Below are 16607 nucleotides of genomic sequence, written 5' to 3'. Positions count from 1 at the left end.
TCCTAAATAGCCCCTGGATGGGAAGCTGGGGTAAGTGCATCGAGCTGAAGGGCCCCATAGCTCACACTCATGAATATCTACTGTGGGCCGGCCCTGAACTAGGCAGTCCCTATCCTCTAAGACTGGCTCCTGTTTGTAGAATCCCTACCATGTGCCAGGCACTGTCTCCACAGGGCTCTTGCAAGGCTCCCGTTACCCAATGAGGCAGGGACACTATGATCATCCACCCTATTTGACAAGTGAGGAAGCTTGTCCAGCATCATGAGTGGTCAAGGATTCGATGTCAGGTCAGTGACTCCACATTCTGGCTCCTAGCCTCTCCACTGCCTCCTAACATCCTGTCGTTAGAGCTAACAAGCTGGTTCTGAAGGAAGTGAGCTCCCCATCACTGGGGGAATGCAAGCAGATGTTGGAGGACTCCTTAGAATGGGTGCTAGACAGGGATGAAAGCTTCCTGACCACTGTGACCTTTGAGGTCTCCCTGCCCTGAAGAGGCCCCCATAGGACATGGGTGGCAGAGTCCGGTCCGGGTGACTCAGGACTCCTGACTTGCAGTTAGTGCTTCTTTGGTCTCCATGTTGGGCGAGACCTAGGAATCCCTTTCTCATAGGTTTCTCAGCACTTTGGGATTTTAGAGGGCCTGACCCCTTTCTGGGCAGGGCTGGAGGCATTGCTGACTGTGAGACCTAAGTTCAAGAGGTCCTGACCATGCCCTTTCCTGGTTTTGTAACCTTAGGGCAAATTGCATAAACTCTTGTGAACCTCAGTTTATGCAGCTTTAAAATGGGGATGATGATGTTCCTGTGAGGATTAAACAAGGTATTCTGTACAGAGACCCCGGCACATAGTAGGTGCTCAGTAAACATACTCTCTCACTCTAAGCTGGGCAATAACAAAAGCATTTTGTTCAAAATGGCCTCCAACTTCTGCTATGAGACAAAGTATTTGTTAGAATAAAGGCCCTGGGTCTGATCGTGCCTCCTCTGCATGACCTGGGGTGGTTATCGAACAGCTCCCTGCCTCAGTTTCCCCATCTGGGAAAAGGGAATAATTCAGTAATCCACTTCATTTGGGTTGTCACGCTGTATACAGTTCCAGGAACACAGTGAGTGCTCAAAAAATAAAAAATGGCAGCAAGCTTTAGCATCATGAAACTTCTACTATGTCCTAGCCAGGCCTGCCCTTTTGCAAACAGCAGCCCATTTAACCGTCGCCCTGGACACGAGGGGTTGAGCCGGGATGCAGATGGAGGTCTGTGGGCCTCGAGTCCCAGCTACCACAGCCACTGCCTCTGTGCTGCCTGAATCACACATGATCCCAGGGCTGAAGATTAGAGAAATCACAGAGGCTGGGGAGGGGCCGGGAGGCCACCTGCCACTGCCACCATGCCCAGACCACCCCAGGTCCCTCACATCTGTCAGCTTTCACAGCCGACTGAGTCCAAGCTCATGCCTGGCGCCTGAGAAGGGAAAGGTGGTTGAACTGAATTTCAGAGGCCTTCTGTGGCCCTCTCCCTCACCCCCCCAGGTCTGGCCAGTTCCCTGGGGATGGGGCCCGCCCTCGAGGGTGTGGGTCACAGCCTCTTCCTGCAGCCCTTGCTCTCTCCTGGGAGGCTCTCAGGGTCCTTCCCAGGGAGACTTCCGCCCCACCCCGCTGCCTTTTTAATTTCCTCTTCTGGCCTCAGGCTGGCAGCCTGTTACTAACTTCTGGAGACGGGTTCTAGCCCACAGCTGGGAGCCAGCAGAAGTGGGGGGCACCTCACTTGTCAGGGCCCCTCCCCAGGCTGAGCACTACCCACTACCCACGGGTGCTGCATTTGCACCTCCACCACCCACCCCACCCCAGATCCATCCCCAGGACAAGAGTCCTGGAGCCAGCCTTCCCTGGGGATTGCCCTTCCTGAGTTTCAGAGTCCACAGCGATAAACGGACAACCTTCTCCACTCTGCAGAGTTTGGACTTGAGACAGCGCGTGTGTCCAGTCTGGGTAACGATAGGAAACAGAGGATTCCCCCAAAGGGAGTACAGTAAGGTGAATTTAATAAAGGCACTACTGACCAAGGCAGGGTGGGGTGCGCCAAGGATGCAGCACCCTGTGGTGGTAATAGTGAGGAAGCCGCAACTGTTACCTCCCCTGGTCTGACATGGGGCCCAGGAGAGGTGGCCAGAAGGGGCTGGCTGTGTGGGGAAGGTCCCAGACAGGAGCCGTGACTGCTGAATCTCTTCCTAAGGATTTTGGGACAGCTTCCTGTTTTCTATCCTCTCGCACCTCCTGCTGCCATCTGAGCTTGCGTGCGATTTCCTTGGAGAGCTTGATAAACATCCTGGAGTTGCTGATTCCATGGGTCGGAGGCCAAGCATTTGTGTCTCTACCAGGTCCCACCTGGTGCTGGTGCTGCTGGCCCTGCTGGGCAATGTCACATTTGCCCTGTGCCTGTCTTAGCTTGTCCTACCTTTTGGCTCATTGGAGTGAAAGGTCGTCCTGGGCAGGACTGTTTGACTCCATCCCTGCTGCTCTGTGCCCTCAGTGCGAGGGCCTCCTGCCGAACTGCATTCATGAGCATTTGAACTGTTTACGACGACGTCTCCCTGTTGACTGTTGCTCACATGTGTGCATGCTTTGGCTTGGCGGTACCTGAGTGGAGGCCATTGTGGAGATGGAGGTCAGCATGCAGGCTTATTTGGGTATGCCTTTGGGATTGACACCCGGGGAGCAGAGTGAAGCAAGCAGGAGAGGGCCAAAGGAGAAGATGGGCCACGGGGCTTTCATGGAAGCGCCACGGCGAGTTCCCAGGGAGCTTTGTGGCCCTTCAAAGCTGTCCCAAGCTGGGGCGAGGATGCCAAATCTTCAGGGCCCGCCTGCTCCAGTCTCTGGGTGAGGGCCACCCTGGGAAGCAGTGAGACCTTGGGGCAGGCTCTCCCTGTGGCTGAAGTAGTCCCCTGTCCTCTAAGGGACTGGCAACCCCTCTAAGGGTTCTCCAGCACCCCCCTAAGCAGCCTCCAGTCCTGAAGGGTTCTGTGGGGCACACTGTGATACCTACCATGTGATCAGCTCTTGTCCAAGGGGCCAAGGAGGGGCCAGTAGCCTTCCCTGGACTCCGTGCCCCAACCTGGAAAGCCCTTTTGCTCTCCCTCAAGCACACAGGAACCCCCCCCTCCCAAGAACTCTGCCCATGGTTTTTGCCAACAGCGGACTTCTGAATCTTAGTTTTGCTGGGCCAGGCCATCATGTAGCAGAGAGAGGCCGAAGCCCCCAGACTCCACCCCGGCTTGAGCTGAGCTGGGAAATAAGAGCACCAGTGTTGCTATGAACCACAGACAGTGGTTAGGGGGTCCTCCCGGCCTTCTGGAGAGAGGGAGAGTAAGAGGAAGGGGTTGTTTCCTCTGTTGTGTCACGGAGGGCGGTGACCCCAGTAAGTGCATCTGACCCCTGTTTCTGGAGTGGAGTGGAGTGGGCAGAGGCTCCCCTTGGAGTCAGATTGCCCAGCGTAGAAACCTCAGCAGGATGACCTTGGATGTTCTGACCTTGGCTAGGTAGTAACCGATACCTCTGCATTTCATAATTTTCTTGTGAATGAAGTGGGTGGTAGGGGCCACCTGGGAACCATGCTGTGGGGATTATGTGGGGCTGGCCGCGTGCCTCTGCTCAGACTGGCGTAGCAGAACACCACAGATAGAGTGGCCTAAACAGACCTTTATTTCTTGCAGTTTGCCAGCTGAGAAGTCCGAGGTCAAGGTGCTAGCAGATTCAGCTCCCGGTGAGGGTTCTCTTCCTGGCTTGCAGGCAACCACCGTCTCACTTTGCTCTGATTTCTTCCTCTTCTTTTAAGGACACTAGGCCCATCCTGAGGCCCTTGCCTTCAGGACTTTGTGTAACCCTGATTACCCCCCCCCCCCGAGGCCCCACCTCCAAATACCATCACACCAGGAGGGGGAGAATAGGGCTTCAGCATGTGACTCCATAATACCATGTGTGCTTACCACAGTGCTGTGCAAGTGTGTGTAAGCTAGAGCAGCATTATTATTTTCAGAGACAAGCCATTGGCTGAAGCTTCTAGAGTAGCATCAAGAGCCTGGGTTTCTGCTCCTGCCTCCTGTACACTGTGTGACCTTGGGCTGGCTGCTTAGGCTCTCTGATCTTCATTCTCATAAAAATAGGCCCACCCCGCACAGGGCTGAGGAGAGGGTACAGTGAGTTAATACAGGTAAGCCTAGAACTCATTCACTCGTTCACTTATTCCTCCTCTGGCAGAGAAGTGCTCCGCTGGGGGGATGAGGACGTGGAGCGTGATGGTGAGGATGCTGACGGTGGGTGTGTCCGTCTGCCCCGGCTGCCATGACAAGCTACCACACCCGGGGGGACCTGAATGCCAGATATTTACGTTCTCACACTTCTGGAGGCTGGAAGTCCAGTATCATGGTGTTGGCAGAATTGACTCCTTCCGACGTCTGTGAGGGAAAGCTCTGTTCTGGGTGTTCTCGTACATGGCCCTCTTCTCCCAGGATGGCGGACTCTTCCCTCTGTAGTGCTCTGTGCTCAGACTTCCTTTTATAAGGACACCAGTCGTACCAGGTGAGCGCCCACCCTAATGACCTCATTTTAACATAATTAGCTCTTGAAGACCTTGTCGACAAATAGATGACATCCTAAGGTACTCGGGGTTAAGGTTTCAGCGTATGAGTGGGGGGCAGGGATACAGTTCAGCCCCTAACATCAGGGAGGCCACAGTTTGCAGGCTCTGAGGCAGATGAGGCCCTGCCCTCAGAGCATTTATATCCCAGAGGAGGGAGACGGTACGCAAAGAAACAGGACAGGAATAGTGTAAGTACCCTGAAGGAACTGTAACGAGGAATGGATGGAGTCACGGGGAGGGCTGTCTCAGATAATGGGGTCAAGGAGGGAGATGACATTTCGTGTGACATCTGAAAAGTGCAGAGCAAGCACCCGAAAAAATGCTTCAGGAGAATGTGAAGTGTGGAGCTCTTCTAGGCCACAGGCCTCAGACTTAACAGAAGACGGGGTGAGGAGGGTATGAAAGGAAAGCAGTTATCAAAACACTGTGGACGGCCTGAGAAGCCCAGGAGGAGCGACACAGCCCTTTGGGGTGACCACACCCGGGTCGCATTTGGGTCTCCCGTCCAGCTGCCTCTGCCTTCCAGGTGAAGCAGATCATGGAGGAGGCCGTCACACGGAAGTTTGTCCACGAGGACAGCAGCCACATCATCTCCTTCTGTGGTGAGCCCGTGGCCTGTGGCCTTGAAAGTGGCTTCTTTCTCTGTGGGCTGACCTGGGGGAGTGGCATCTTTGTGCAAGCAAGGGTTCTTAACTGCTTTTTTGCTTTGTAACTCCAACGTTATTTTCAGATTTCCAAGGGGCCCCATTAGGGAATTTGGAAATACAACAATGTCTCCAGAAGACATTAAGAATGGCCCCCGTGCAACCTATGAAGGGTTAATCACTGTTGATGCCGGAGGGCCTGCTTTCCCCTCTCAGTTCACAGCCACCAACCCACACCCCTAGTGATGTGGGTCTCGCATCTGAGGAATGGCTCCATCTGAGGAATGGCTCCGTGCCCCTTCCCCCGCCCTGCCTATGGCTGTTGCTAAATAATGGGAGGGGATGGATGGGCTTTAAAAATTCAGGGAGTGAGGAACCATCACACCGTCCTGAGGGATCATGTCCAGCTGGCTCAGCACCGGAGGCAGGCCCAGGGCTCAGAGCATGACTCAGACGTCTCTCCTTGAATCAGCTTTGCTTGCAAGGCTCCAGAAATAACCATGCTGCCAGGTTCTTACTATACTTCCACCTCGGTTACAGGCTACAGACGCAGGTTTTGCGTGTCCCCGGAGTCAGGATTCTGTTTCTACGTATCAGTGTGTACGTATAAGTGGGGGAGTTTCTTTCTCCCTAAAAACCTTTATTATTTCATGACTGGCATGTGTTGGGGTGAAGGACGTGCTGTAATCCCCCTCTCGTGGCCTTGGTCTCATAGAGAGGCCCGAGCGAGGAGACCTGACTGGGCCCTCGGCTTCATCCAGATGGCTGGGCGTACCACCTGTGGGAACACACGTCATGACCTGGGAGCCTGCTGACGTCAGTTTGGGCCCTTTGCAGCCAGGCCGACCTGGGTTCACATCCCTTCTCTGCCACTTGTGTGTTGGGTGACCTTGGCAAAATTTTATGTTTTTTGAAGTGAGATCTGTTTAAGCTACATATATATGTATATTTATATACTTGCATATTTATGTATATATAGAGGAGTCTGTATGCACATAATTACATGAACGTGTATGTATATGAAAGGACACATACACACAAATGTAAATATGGGAATGTATTTACCTATATTTTTTTCTCCCGGACATCTTTATTTGCAAAGAAAATAATCGGCATGCCCATTTCAAAATGTGCTACGATACCTACCCATTAAAGACTTAGAGGAATAGAAAGTGATAAAAATCACGATAATCCTCTAACTCCAGCCACAGTTTGGGATGAGGGAAGAAATGTGATGGCACTGAGTAAGGCCTACAGGGTCTCCCTGAGGGGTCTCTGATCCACCGTTCCTTAGGATTCATTGTCAGAAAGAGTCAACCAAGCTGCCAATACCTGGATAGTTACTTAACTTCTTGAAGTATAAATGGATGAAAAGTGTTGTGTGTGTAAGCAAAAATGAAGGTGTTTAATAGATGCTTATCCAGACTATTTTAAGCCCATAAGCAAATTAGGCAATAAGTGGACATTCATTCAAAGCCAAGCAATTACTGGGGCACCTGGCTGGCACAGTTGGTAGAGCACACAACTCTTGATCTCAGGGTTATGAGCTCAAGCTCCATGGTGGATGTGGAGCCTATTTTAAAAAATTAATTAAAAAAATAAAAGCCAAGTAATTGCTAACAACAACAACAACAACCCAAGACAAGAAATTAAACCAGAACTTCTCAGTATTTGTCCTTGCACACAACATGACCTTGGCCGGGCTCTTAACCCTTGGACTGTTGGCGTTCTCCTTCTTTGGAGTGACGGCGACTAGCACACTCACTTCGTGGGCTTTTTCCACCAGGATTGAGTAAGCTAAAACTACACACTGGTCTCACTGTGTGAGATAGAAGGTAGGAAAACACTAATAGAGGCCTGCTGAAAGTACCAGAAATAAGATTGGGGTCATCAGAGTGGCCTCCACAGGGACTGTCTCCCAGCAGGGAACACTAAGTCCCAGAAATGGAAAGTGATTTGCTTGAGGTCACACAGCAAGTTAGAGGTAGAGCCCAGACTACCACCCAGGGCAGACATAGACACGGGAAATGATGAGTGAAGCCTCTCTTCAAATCCTTCATGGAGACACAGGTGTTGTGAGCACACCATGGGCTCAGGTCTGGTTTTTTTTTTTTTAAAGATTTATTTTTATTTGTTTATGATAGACATAGAGAGAGAGAGAGAGGCAGAGACACAGGCAGAGGGAGAAGCAGGCTCTATGCCGGGAGCCCGATGCGGGACTTGACCTCAGGACTCCAGGATCGTGCCCTGGGCCAAAGGCAGGCGCGAAACCACTGAGCCACCCAGGGATCCCCCTCAGGCCCAGTTTTGAATCCCAACTTGGTCACTTTTTTCCAGGTGGCCCTGGGCAATTCGGTTTGCTTCTTAGAGCCTCAGTTTTCACATCTGAAAAATGGGGATGGTTGTCCTTTCTTCCTTGGCTGTGGCAGAGGGAGAATGAGATCTGTAACGCTAGCTGTTACTGGAATCACAGTAGTGACGTTCATGTCACTTTTATCTTGAGCCCAGACAAAGCTCAACAGTCCTGTGGTCTGGTCCCTCCTCTCTCCCTGGCAGGAGCAATAGCTAATGTTCCTAAAGCACTTACTGTGTACTGGGCTCTGTGTGAAGTGCTTTCCATGCATTTTTTCCACCTCATTCTAACAGCAACCTTTTAAGATGCACATTCATGCTCTCCCCACTTCTCAGATGAAGAAACTGAGACACAAGGAGGGGAAGTAGTTGCTGGAGGTCACACGACTGCTTAGTGTCTGGGAAAGGATGTGGGCAGATAGTCTGACCTTGGGCAGCGAGCATAGGTTAACTCCTCAGCTGTCTTGCTCCCTTTCGAGGGAGTGGAAGGGAGAGAGGCATATGCGGTTTTCCCATGTGAGGCTCTCATGAATTCTGAGATGCTGGGCCCGCAGCTCTCCAAGGCGCCTCTGTGTGACTGAAGTCCTGGGCTGGGTGCATGGGAGTGTGGGCAGGGCAGGGCCTACTGACTGTCATGTCCCTACAGCGGCTGTGGAGGCCTGCGTCCTGCATGGGCTGCGGCGGCGGGCGGCTGGCTTTCTGTGCTACAACGAGATTGCAGCTCTCTTCATGAAAGTGGGCAAGAACTTCCCGCCGGCCGAGGAGCTGAGCCACAAGGTGCAGGACCTGGAGCAGCTGATTGAGAGCACGTGAGTATGGAGCATGGGGTATGGGTAGGGCACGCCCTGCAGAGGACAGTCCCCCTGACTCCACGTTCCTCCCTGAGCTCTGCAAGAACCCATGCCTCCTGCCAGTTCCTCTCTCCGGTTTCCTTTCTGCTCCCCAAACCTGCCAGATTGTTTCCTACCCCAGGGCCTTTGCACATGTTCTACCCACCACCCGGTTCCCATACTTCATTTTCTGTGGCTAGTTTCTTGTCATCTCAGGCTTTGCCCCAGTTAAGGATAAATTCCAACCCTCACCCAATTTTTCTTTTAGATCACTTATTTACTTACTTCCCTGTGGTTATCACCACCTCTAATTACTCTTTCATTTGTTTCCTTGATTCTTGTCTATCTTCCCCGCTTAACTCTGAACTCCTGGGAACAGGCAACTAACATCTGTTACTCCCCATCCCAGTGCCTGGACAGTGCCTAGAAATGTTCAAGACACGATTGTTGAATGCATAAAGTGGCTTTTGGGAGCCAGACCCCATTCTGAATGCAGGAAGACCAAAGTTTAATCAAAGCAGTATGGTCTCTGTCTGCATGGACCAGGTGTCACATTGAGGCCACCATTGAAGGGGAGCCTTGACTTCACTCACATGTCTTAAGAGCTGATTATGTTTGCTGGGGGAGGCTCATGGCCTGAGTATGTGTACCTGAGCACCTTCCACCAGAGCCTCGCCAGAGTCCTAATTGTTCAGCCAAAGCCTTGATCTGGAGCCTGGTCAGGGATGCCAAATAGGTTTCAGCTCCAGTTGTTGCTAGAGGCTGCCCAAAGGACCTTGTTGTGAAAGATTCTAGAGCTACTCTTGGGTTTCACAGGAAAGAATGCTCAGATTGATTAGATGGCACGAGACAGGAGAAAGAAGCACGCATGCCATGTTTGCCTTCTCTGCCATGGGTGTTCCTTCCACTTCACTGGATGGGCAATGGCCCTTGCCTTGCCTTTCAGGCCATACCAGCCCAGAGCTGCTGGCCAGAACTGTGTGATGGGCAGGGCTGTGGATTTTACATTGCCAACTCCCATTAGGAATCCCAAGTGACTCCTCAGCCACTTGGTTTTCAGGTGTCTTCCAGTCCATCTGCTAAATTTCCAGGTGTTTGCTGAGAACTTCTTAAAGGGGTGGATGTCCATCGGCCTTCCATGATATTGGGAGTGACTTTCTAATGGAGGAATTAGAGATACCCATGCCAGTTGGTAAGGGAGAGCCATTCCTTCATTCATGCAACCACTTATCCATGACAGGGAGAGGGGAGAGAGGGGGAGGGAAGAGAGAGAGAGAGAGAGAGAGAGAAGAGAAGAGAAGAGAAGAGAAGAGAAGAGGAGAGGAGAGGAGAAGAGAAGAGAAGAGAAGAGAAGAGAAGAGAAGAGAAGAGAAGAGAAGAGAAGAGAGAGAAGGGAAGGGAGGGGTAGGGGAAGGGAAGGGAGGGGGAGGGAAGGGTAGGGTAGGGTAGGGTAGGGTAGGGAAGGGTTTTCCCATGTGAGGCTCTCATGAATTTTGAGATGCTGGGCCCACAGCTCTCCAAGGTGCCTCTGTGTGACTGAAGTCCTGGGCTGGGAAGGGAAGGGAAGGGAAAGGGAAAGGAAGGGAAGGGAAGGGAATCACTATGAGAATCCGGCTTACCCATCAACAGTGTATGAAAGTGTATTTCCCTGCATCTTCATGCTTGTTGGGTATTATGATTCCTCCAACTCTTTGCCCACTTGCCAGGAGCAATAAGGGCTCTTTTGTTGTTTTGGTTGCCATTCCCTTCATTTCCTTGAGAGGTTGCTGTTTGCATATTGGTCCTGTTGGATTTCCTCTTTTGTGAATATTCATCCTTCTTCTTTACTGGTCTTGAAGGTGAAATCAGATCCAGGGCCTCCAGGAGAATGTGCGGAAGCTGCCGAAGCTGCCCAACCTGTCCCCACTAGCCATCAAGCACCTGTGGATCCGCACTGCCTTGTTTGAGAAGGTGCTGGACAAAATTGTGCATTACCTGGTGGAAAACAGCAGGTGAGCCAGAAAGACCAGACGCCTGGGTGTGCTCTGCCGCCACCTGCTGGCCTTCTTGGAAATTGCGCCCTGTTGCACAAAGCACCTTTCGTTTCTCCCCCTTGATATGCACTTGACTTGGAAGAAATTACATGAAGGCCATCTGGATGTTCGTCTCCGAATTAGCCTAGTTTAGGACCTTGGGACAATTCAGGTGCTTACTGGCAACGCCGGATCTCCAGATTAGGAGTGGGGTGTAGGATCCTGCAATCTTAGGCATCTTTCTTCTCCCATGAATTAAGCCTACTGTCTTCTTACTAACCATGGCCCTAGAGGAGTCATTTAGCTTCTCTGTGTCTCTCCTCTCATTTGGTAAGTGGGACAGGGATCGCTGCCATTCTGGAGAAGAGGTGAGAAGGGAAGATAGTGAGTCCACAGCATTTTGGAAATTTATAATGATACTTTCTTACATTTTTTTTTTCTAGCTCAGATCAACTTGGTGTAAATGTTTTGTAGTATGAGCCCTCTTGGCAAGCATTTATCCATCCATTCATTCTTCCAACAAATATTTAATGAGCACCTAGCAAGTGCCAGGCACTAACCTTAGATGTTGGGGATACATTGGTCTTTTTTTTTTTTTTAATTTTTATTTATTTATGATAGTCACACAGAGAGAGAGAGAGAGAGAGAGAGGCAGAGACAGAGGCAGAGGGAGAAGCAGGCTCCATGCACCGGGAGCCCGACGTGGGATTCGATCCCGGGTCTCCAGGATCGCGCCCTGGGCTAAAGGCAGGCGCCAAACTGCTGCGCCACCCAGGGATCCCGATACATTGGTCTTAACTGTCATGTTCAAAGCTTGGATGTTATGCTAAGGGATAGGGAAGCTGGGGAAGAATGTAAAATCTGAGACTCTTCACGACCAGTACTCCTTTCCAGCCAGAAGGAGAGGGAGAGAGAGAATATCAAGGAAATACATGAGAATCTCCTCATCTCTTGGTATATGAAAGTGCCTATTTAACCACATCCTCACATAAAATGGGTATTATGATTATCTTTCATTCTTTGCCTGTTTGCCTGGAAAACATATCTGAAAGTATAGAACAAATCCTTCTCTTCATGAACCTCACATCGTAGCAGGGAAAACAGGTAACTAGTAATTGGGATAATATATGATGAATATTCCAAACTAGGTGGGTGGTGTTTAATTTACTCTGGGTGGTCAGAGAAAGTGTCCTGGAATACATGGCAGTTAAGCTTCCATTTGAAGTGCCTGTAGGCATTAACTGGGTAAAGATGTAGGGGAAAGAGTGTTTCTAGCAGAGGGAAGCAGGTGCAAAGGCCAGGAGACAGGAGAGGAACTGGAAGAAATCCAGGCTCTGGAGTCCAATTACACCTTCTCGTGAATTATGACAAGTCTCTGCTCTGTGCCCTAACGTGGGTTCAGGGCCTCTGTAGTTACTGCCTTTGGTCTATGACCTTGTGTTTTCCGCTGAATAAATCAGTCAAAAGGAATTAGTGATTTATTTCAGCAATAACGCCAACCTCTTTATTTATTAAACTTCTTATTTTTTTTTTTACATTCACACAGAAGTTGTAACATTAGTACAGAGTCTCCCCTACCCTTAGTGATAACATCCTCCATAACCTGCACTGTACCTTCATAACCTATGAAGGTATGTTCTGTGTTATATGGAAGAGGTTTTGGTTCAAGAAAAATTCAGGTCTCCCCACTGGCTGTGGGGTAGGGACACTAGAAACAACACAAGTGTTTCTTTTTCAATTTAAACGTTTTTATTCCAGAGCAGAGGTTGATAAACTATAGCTCGTAGACCTAATCTAGCTTTCTTCACGTTTGGCAAACAAAATCCTATTGGACCCTAGCCTTACTGATTCATTTGCCAGTCATTTATGGCTGCTTTTGTGCTACAGTGACAAACTGAGTACTTGTGACAAAATCTTACGCTCTTCAAAACTGAAAATATTGTCTAGCCCTTTACAGAAAAAGGTTCTTGACCCTTGGTTTAGAGAAAAATCTCTTCATCACTGTCCATCACAGTCCTGGCTCTCTAATCAAGCCAGCAACATGATATACTTGACTCTGTTCTAACTACAATTAACTGTTCTTTGCTCTGATCTTTCTTCAAATAGAACCTATCCTGCCATTGCCTTTGAAGAAACTTCCCCAGATGGCCTTGTGAGTTCTTTGCCTCTCTTAGTTATTGTGGCCCATGCCAGGCATACAAAACTAAGACATTTCTTGTGGTCATGTGGAATGGTGACTACCTCAGACTTTGAACTCTAACCAGTTTAACATTTCTCTTGATTTGAAAACAGGTTTTCTTTTAAAAGAGTATTTGGTCAGAAAATCTCTCTACTAACTCAGAGATTAATATTGTAATGGAGACTAACCAGGGAGCCAGAGCTGCTAAGGTAAAAAAATTGGCTGAAGGTCTGACAGCCATTCCTGCTGCAGTGCCACCGCCTACTTCTGGCCAGTCTGACAGGCTCCTTCAGGCTTCAGAGAATCCTGTGCGTTCACATTTCAGCAGAACCTGGACACTGGCCAGCCGGTGCCACTTGTTCTTGTTCTGCCTGAGATCTATTAACTACAGCATGTGCTCCTTCTTCCCTGTCCACTTCCATATTCTTGGCAATTACCCCGTCCTGTTTATAAACCACTGTAATTCATCTACAAGCTTAGGAAATGTTTGAGAGTGGAAAGTATACTGACGAGAATTGAGTAAATGCAAGTCAAGACACACTGCACTCTATTAACTGGGTGACTTCAAATAATTTGATTTACTTTTCTAGGCCTAAACATCACCACCCTGCATTTAATAGTCATTTAACAATAACGGTTATATCTTGGCTCCATTAATCAGCAGGAAATAGGCAAGTGTTTATTTTTCTTCCTTGCAATGATTCTTTAATACTGCATGACTAAATTTTAGAGAAAAGCAAAGAATAAGTAAATAAGGCCACTCTGCTAATTACCAACAGAGCTGGGATAAATATCCACTCCTCCCAGCTTTAAAATCCCTACTCCACCACCACCACCCCGATCCATCCAGTTTATCTGTAGCAACTGACCCTAAAACAACATGATCAGAGTTCTGATATCTGAGACTGCAGGAAGGCCCCAAGTGTAGCCCTGACTCAGTCTCACTGAGACAGCAGGGAGAGAGCAAGCAAACTGGGCTCTTTACCTCTGGATTAGGTCTTTGTAAACTGAACTCTGTGTCACAAAACAGTTATAATAATTAAACGAGTTGCAAGAATATCAAGTAATAGAAATGGGAAAGGAAAATAATACATCATTTTTAAGCATGAATGTAAGTAAGCCAGTGGCAGTCTATAATTTAATTGACTGGGACTTGGTTTTTCCACTACTGGGAATACATATTTTCATATTCTACATAACCATGGCTAAATGAGGACAAAAATTGTTCCTTGATTTATGACTCCAGGTCATTTGTAGATTCCTGTCTGATTTTCTCTAATGATTAATGCTTTTCACAAGGATGGGTTCCCAGAAAGACTGTTTTTTTATGAAGTCCTAGACCCAAAAAACTAGTTCACCATTTACCTTGGTTTAGAATTTTCATTTACATGTTGTTCTTAGTTTTCCATTTGTCCTGAATTTTAGTCTTACCCAATCTATAACTAAGAGAAATTGCATAGAGAAAATACTGTAGAAAGATTAAAAGAAAGGATGTTTTTTTAATATGATTTTTTTAAAAATCCATCGACCTGTTTTTGCAAGATTGTCAACTTATTGTGCAATGCTTTTCTGACTTCAGTATCCATGAGATTCTAATTCAGTAAGTCTGGGATTGGGCCCAGGAATTTGAGTTTTTAACAAGCATCCAGATGGCAGCAGGCAGATCATTGGACCACACTGTGGAATAACCTTTAATTGATTACTGTATCGTTAATATCCTACAGGGTGGCACGGTGCTAGGTACTTAGTAATAAATTAATTGAATGGATAATCAAAAGGGCTAAGGAGAAATGAAACAATGTGAGGTGTTCCTTTATTCACTCAGTGATTCATTTTTCAGCCCTCAATGAGTGGCTATCATGTACTGAACTTTATAGTATTGTTTGTGTGTGTGCATAGATACAATACATGTATGGACACTATAACTAGAAAAGGCACTTTATGCATACTCTATGCTTCCAAAGAGCATGAGATCTAGTGAAGGTTTTGAGAAACAAAAAATGTCATCTCAAGGTAATATTTAGGTGTTATTAAGGTGATGAGTGTGCAGAGAAGTTACAACAATAAAAATAGAAAAAAATAATGTCTTACCTTTTATATAACTGTTATATTAAATGAGCTATGTGAAAATAAGCTGGTAAGTTGTGAAAGGCCATATATATGGAAATAATAAGATTTATAAATCTCTACCCCCTTTATAGAGATGGCAAGGTCTCCCCATCCCCATTGAGTGTGTTGACCAGATGCCTCAGCTTATCTTCCTTACTCCGCAGGGTAGCGAATTAGATATCTCTGTCTGAATTTCCATCAAACGAAGTATATGTTGCCTGTTTCTGAGGCTTGAAATCTGCAGGACTGAGGCTCTGTGCTAATGATGTGCAACCTGAACTTTAAAATGTTTTACAAACTATAGTAGCTATTAAATAATTACTTGAACTTCTGGAAGTAATAAAAACCCCTGTCTTGAGATTCCTGAACAGAGTTTATCTCTTTACTAAGTATGTAAAATAATACTGTGGTAGGATAATCCTTAAAAATTGCTTCACTGTATCCTTGTTATTTGAGCACTATACATATATTTTTACCAATATTCAGAAAAGAGTGTATGAACTTTTTTCCTAGATTCCTGCAAGATCCAAACTTTACATGACAGTGGACTTCAATAATATTCATGAACTTGCATGAGGTTCATGGAAAGCAGCACATTGAAAATTCTGTGATGAATTACTAGGAGTTTTGGTTGACAAATACTTTCGTACATTTTTCCCTTTGAGATGTAGTATTATTTGGTTTGTGCGATATGTGATTCAAAATAATGAGAAGTGAAAGAAAAAAGGTGAATCCTCTATGTATTAATCAAGGGGTCATCTAGACTATATATCCAACATGACGTTTCCCACACAGTGTGTCTAGTTCTTCAATTGCTACTTGATTTCTTGGTGAGTGTGTCTTCATGTGAGAAAATACAAAAAGCAGAAAAAAAAACTATTTATCTTGGCAGCAAGTACCGTGAACTATGAATTCAGTGAGTCCTAAATATATAGAATCAGAATTGAATACAGCCAACCTAATGGTCTGTTTTGAGAAACATCAGTCCTTTTGTCCCTTATCCTATACGTAAGGCACACTAAATTATTCGGTGTCTCCAAATACTTTCCATGTAGAGTCTGTATTTTGAGACACTTGATGGCTAGGAGATTTTAGGAGCCTTTAACAGGAATATGATGTAAAAATAAAACAAATTCAAGTTAGGAAAATGTTGGGAGTCTGCTCAGAACACCATCAGCATCGCATCCTGTCCTGGCAGTCCGCGTGGAGCTGCAGCTGAGTCCACTGCATGGAAAAGCTCCTCAGTCCAGGCATGCTCCACTTCCAACTTAAACTAAATGTATTAGAACAATATAATGCCTCTAAAAGCAGATTGCACCTTACAGTCTTCGTTCTCAAGGAGTTTAAACATGTCTTAAGAAAGGGTGATGCCTCTTTGGGATTTATGATTATTACTCGTGGGCTTTATTGCTCATTCTGGTTTCCCACTGAACACCCGCATCACATCCACCGCTGAGCATCCAGAGGCAGGCTCGTCGCTTCAAGTTGCTTTGACAATCATTAATCCTAGAGTCTGACTCCATTGTTCTGCATGTATTACATAGAACTTCTATGGAACATCAAACATATTTATTGATAGGAGAAAATTGTGTCTTTATGAGTGTTTCTGTAATGAAACAGGATGAGGGATGTGGAAAGTCACTGGCAGTTTCAGTCCAAGAGGCTCTCTTCAGGAAGAGAAAAATGGAAATGTTTTTATGAACGTGAAATAAAACTCTAAAAATGATGAGATGCTCTTCTAATACCCACTATTCAATAATAGATAGTCATAGTGTCCTTTGTGAATGAAGAGGGCACTGCAGATTCTTTCTGGTTGCCGCAAGTGTTAAGTGTTCACAGTTAGAAGCA

At 47.2% G+C, this 16607-nt stretch overlaps 1 protein-coding gene across 1 annotated transcript in view; it reads left to right on the top strand.

The window, feature by feature from the left end:
* Positions 1-16607, top strand: part of LOC140594279 (small G protein signaling modulator 1-like) — a 75245-nt gene that overhangs the window by 16247 nt on the left and 42391 nt on the right. The window contains exons 3-6 of the mRNA XM_072725188.1: positions 5160-5235; positions 5818-5877; positions 8276-8438; positions 10298-10450. Of these exons, the coding sequence (XP_072581289.1) occupies positions 5160-5235; positions 5818-5877; positions 8276-8438; positions 10298-10301 (303 nt within the window). The 3' untranslated portion in view covers positions 10302-10450. The remainder of the gene's footprint in view (positions 1-5159; positions 5236-5817; positions 5878-8275; positions 8439-10297; positions 10451-16607) is intronic.

Source organism: Vulpes vulpes, chromosome 10, assembly GCF_048418805.1.
Source record: "Vulpes vulpes isolate BD-2025 chromosome 10, VulVul3, whole genome shotgun sequence".
NCBI classification, from domain to species: Eukaryota; Metazoa; Chordata; class Mammalia; order Carnivora; family Canidae; genus Vulpes; species Vulpes vulpes.
The sequence above is the reverse complement of the archived record's forward strand: the minus strand, read 5'-3'. Positions and strand labels throughout refer to the sequence as shown.